General features: G+C 37.5%; 2 protein-coding genes across 2 annotated transcripts; both read right to left on the reverse strand.

Moving 5' to 3' along the window:
• Positions 1-1,171: 1,171 nt before the first annotated feature.
• LOC105315553 (TNF receptor-associated factor 3-like) lies at positions 1,172-2,245 on the reverse strand (the record flags this gene model as incomplete). The annotated part of the gene is made up of 2 exons (XM_011410243.1): positions 1,777-2,245; positions 1,172-1,377 (listed from the first exon to the last, which is right to left on the reverse strand). Coding segments are annotated over exons 1-2 (675 nt in total), but the record flags the coding sequence as incomplete, so codon positions are not given.
• A 66-nt stretch (positions 2,246-2,311) lies between these two features.
• On the reverse strand, positions 2,312-3,952 carry LOC100635247 (protein FAM98A-like; the record flags this gene model as incomplete). The annotated part of the gene is made up of 5 exons (XM_020006583.1): positions 2,312-2,780; positions 2,828-2,884; positions 2,933-3,118; positions 3,201-3,300; positions 3,755-3,952. Coding segments are annotated over 5 exons (852 nt in total), but the record flags the coding sequence as incomplete, so codon positions are not given.
• Positions 3,953-4,006: the final 54 nt, after the last annotated feature.

The following is a 4,006-nucleotide window of genomic DNA, read 5'->3' on the forward strand; positions in this document are numbered from 1 at the left end:
CACACATTATTAGTGCTCTCCTAATTGCCTAAATCGTTCTAAATAAAAATGTTACTAGACCTATAAAACATTATATAAAACGCTACCTCTGAAAACTGTTTTTAAAACTATAATGAGCAATAATTGTGACTTCATTAGGAGAAGTAAGAACAATGTCAAAATATTTGCAGGCGACATTTATTAAAATTGGTCCTGTTGGATCTGATCCAAATATACTTTGCACCCATTCTCCAACAATTTCAAGCGCTGAAGATTGTGAATGCAGTGGGGCTTGATCGAGTACATCATAGCCTAACTTTTGATATGAGTATCCCACATGCTTTCCTAGGCCTGGTAAAAAAGCATATTCTTGCCAGAAAATTTTTGGATGGCCAAGTGCACAACTGAGTCCGTCAAACTTTCCTTCATGAAATGCAACTGCAAGGCCAATTTTTCCTGATTTAAGATGAGCTGCTAGCCTGCTAACATATGATGACCACCAATTTCAGTATAAAAATGTTGAGCTCTACACAAATGTGGTATTCATGTATTATTAAATAATAGTTGCTGTGCTGGTTATTGAAAACCACGTCCTCCTCTCCTACTATATTGACCACCACCACCTGGTCCTCTATCCTCATGAGTACCCTCTCTGATACCCTCCTCTACCCCCTCCTCCCCCATATTTTCTATGGACAATTTAAAGCCATTTAAAATGGCTTTAAATTGAAAATGGTTTCTTGACAATGTATAAGTTGTATTCAGAGTTACAAATTAAAGTAACTTTAATAGTATAGGCTATTACTGTTCTACTGGTTATTTCACATTCCTCTTATCACTCTATATGTAGACTGTCTTCAAAGGATATTGATGGTATGATTACTGAAGCCAATATTTAATTAGCAATCTATACCGGTACATACATACCAAAACTGTTCACTCTGTAATAAAAAATTAAAAAGCACACATCATAATAAAAATACTATTTGACTAAAACATTAAGGGACCACACTCCTTCACTAAAATTTTAAGGCAAAGGTCTGGACATTTGCTTCACTGTCACAGTGACTTCATTAGAAGAAGTAAGTGTAATGTTGATGTTGATGAAACGAAAAATATCTATGGAAGTTAGTCCAATATCTTGCATTTTTGAAGATTCCGTTACTGCCTGTGTGAGAATATTATTATATACTTTTCTATAAGACTTTATCTGTACAGGCTGTGCATCAATACCATCATATTTCAATAAAATTTTAGGCTGGGAAAATGCACGGAGTTTATCAAACTTTCCATTATGAAACGCAAGGTAGAGTCTTGGTTCAAGAAAGGCAGCTGACATATGATGACCACCAAGCTCAGTATAGAAATGAACAACATCACCACGTCTGTTAACTGTGACTGGTAGAATAGGATGTGAATCATTGTTAATAACTTTAAGACAAGACAGTGTTCGGGCATTTATTCCTTTCATTTTTCCATTTTCTTCTTTTAATTTTTCGATTTCTTTTTTCATTTCTTCTTTTATTTGTTCATTTTCTTTCTTCAATTGTCCAAAAGCTACAGCTAATAGTGTCATGTGTTTAGTATCAGCAGTGTGGTCATCTACATCTTTACGTAATGGCTTATCATTACAACCAGCCCAACTAAACACACAATCTACTGGCTCCAATGGACACTGTGTCAAATGATCAGGAACACTATCTCGAGGCATAACAGAACTTGTACAATCGTTGGGGCATTTTGTAGGATACTTTGAGCAAACTTTTATATGGAAGAAGGTAATAAATGAATATGTACCTTCTGTATAGCAATGCTCACAACTGTACGGTCGTTGGTAGCACCACTCCTCCTCATGAACGTTAAGATGCTGACGTTGACCTTTTGTTTGACACTCGTAATATCGACATTTGAACTCTTCAAATTGACAATCTCCTTCTCTCTTCCCTTTATTAAGGTGAGTGGGCAGGTACTTCAAATCTCCTTTCCATTGACAACCTTCCACTTCATTGGTACAATATACTTGTAACCCGTTAATGATTCGACTGATATTTTTATCTGCAAAGGATTGGTACGCCTCCTCTTTACACATAGGACAGGATCCATTATCATGCTTTACTCTCTCAATACAAGACTTGCAGAAATTATGTCCACAGCAGCTCACCTGATGAGGATCTGTAAAGATATGAAGACAAACTGGACACTCTATCTCAATTTGATCAGGTATTTCATTAACAAATGAAAGCTCATCTTTTGAGAACGAAGCCATCATAGAACTACAGAGGGTGGATATAGCATGTAACTATATACATCATGTGACTAAATATCATGTGACTATTATGAATAAAGGTCAATATGATAAGAACAATTGTAACAGCAAACTAACAACACTGAGATTACATGAGATACAATGTACAACAAAATTAATGCAAAACATGTCTTTAATCATACATGCAAATGTCATCAATAATAACTAAATCATGCATATTATTATTAATAATAGTTGCTGTGCTGGTGTTGAAAACCCCGCCCTCCTCTCCTACCATACTGACCACCACCACCACCTGGTCCTCTATCCTCATACGAGTACCCTCTCTGATACCCTCCCCCTCCCCCTCCTCCATAGTTCCCGTAGGTTCCAGAATAATTATCATATCCATAATTAGGACCATAGCTTGCTCCATGGAATGCTCCATAGCTCCCGTCATAAGCTCCACCCCTTTCTCCTCCCCCTCCCCAATGACCACCATAACTGTCTACAGAATAACTTCGTTGGTAATTGTCTCCGCCTCCTTTCGACCAACCTGTATTTATAACAGGTTTTATGATATCGCTTTCATGACTTCCTTACCTCCTTGGACACGGCCACCTCTTCCTCCTCCTCTGCCCCACCCACCTCTACCATCACCTGTAAAATTATAATTATATATTTCTCTCTTCCTGTCTCTCTCTTAACCTCCTCCATCTCTCTTCTCTCTTGGTGCTTCAGTCCGTTGCTTGAACGAAGGCATTTCAGGTGGTGGGCGTGTCTCATTTGGTCTGCCCCCTCTGTCAGGAACGGAGCCAATCAAAACCTTGTTAATATCAGAGACTGTGTTCTGTCTAACGGAGCCACTACTGGTCCTCTCTATACTCAATAAATCTATAAATAGAATAGCACAATAAAATAATGTACATATACACTGTACAAGTATTAGTACTTCATGTAGTGATAATAATTATACCATTTTTAGCAGCTAGTACTCTAGCTATTGGTATTGGAGCCTTCTCCTTCAATGGAGTCCATTTTGATTGATAGACACTAGTAAATGACTCATCCTTACCCTACAGCAATGAACAACAACAAACACTCTAACACACAGTTATCATCATCTACTGTATAACTATAATGTGACATGTGTACAATAGAACCTTTCATTACAATTACAAGTACTTTAGTATAAGTAATAGTATTGATAGACACTAGTAAATGATTCACCCTCACCCTACAGCAATGAACAAACACCATGCAACACCACCTTAACTTCATACATATACAAAGACAAGGAAAAAGGTTGCATAATCATGCAGCTAATGCTAAGCCAGGCAGCCATATCTTTTTACATTGTTCAAGCCTTTAGTCTATGCTTTTGAAGGAAGGATTTGTATATTTTTTATAACACAATTATTATCATCTACTGTATAAATACATAAAACCTTGCATTGCAATTACAAGTACTTTAGCATAAGTAAAGCAGCTGTGTGTCAAAACTGTGTTCTCTTCCCTGAGGTAGCTCACCTTGGTTCTATCAGACCATTTAAAAGACTGGACAGTTACGCTACACCTTGTCAATAACATCTGTCTTCTAACAGAATATTCTTTCAACAAAGCCTCGTTGATACGGTCCAGTGTCCCCCATTGTTCAGCACTCAGTGGTTGTAGCACCAGTGGCTTACCAATATACCCAGCAGGGGCTTTTGAAATGTGTTCCTGGGTCTATCGTGTGATAGTCATGTGACGTGTAGGTGAAGGAGGAGAATATATTTTTAC

Source organism: Amphimedon queenslandica, unplaced genomic scaffold (genome assembly GCF_000090795.2).
Source record: "Amphimedon queenslandica unplaced genomic scaffold, v1.1 AMPQUscaffold_9642_Cont18235, whole genome shotgun sequence".
Lineage (NCBI taxonomy): Eukaryota > Metazoa > Porifera > Demospongiae > Haplosclerida > Niphatidae > Amphimedon > Amphimedon queenslandica.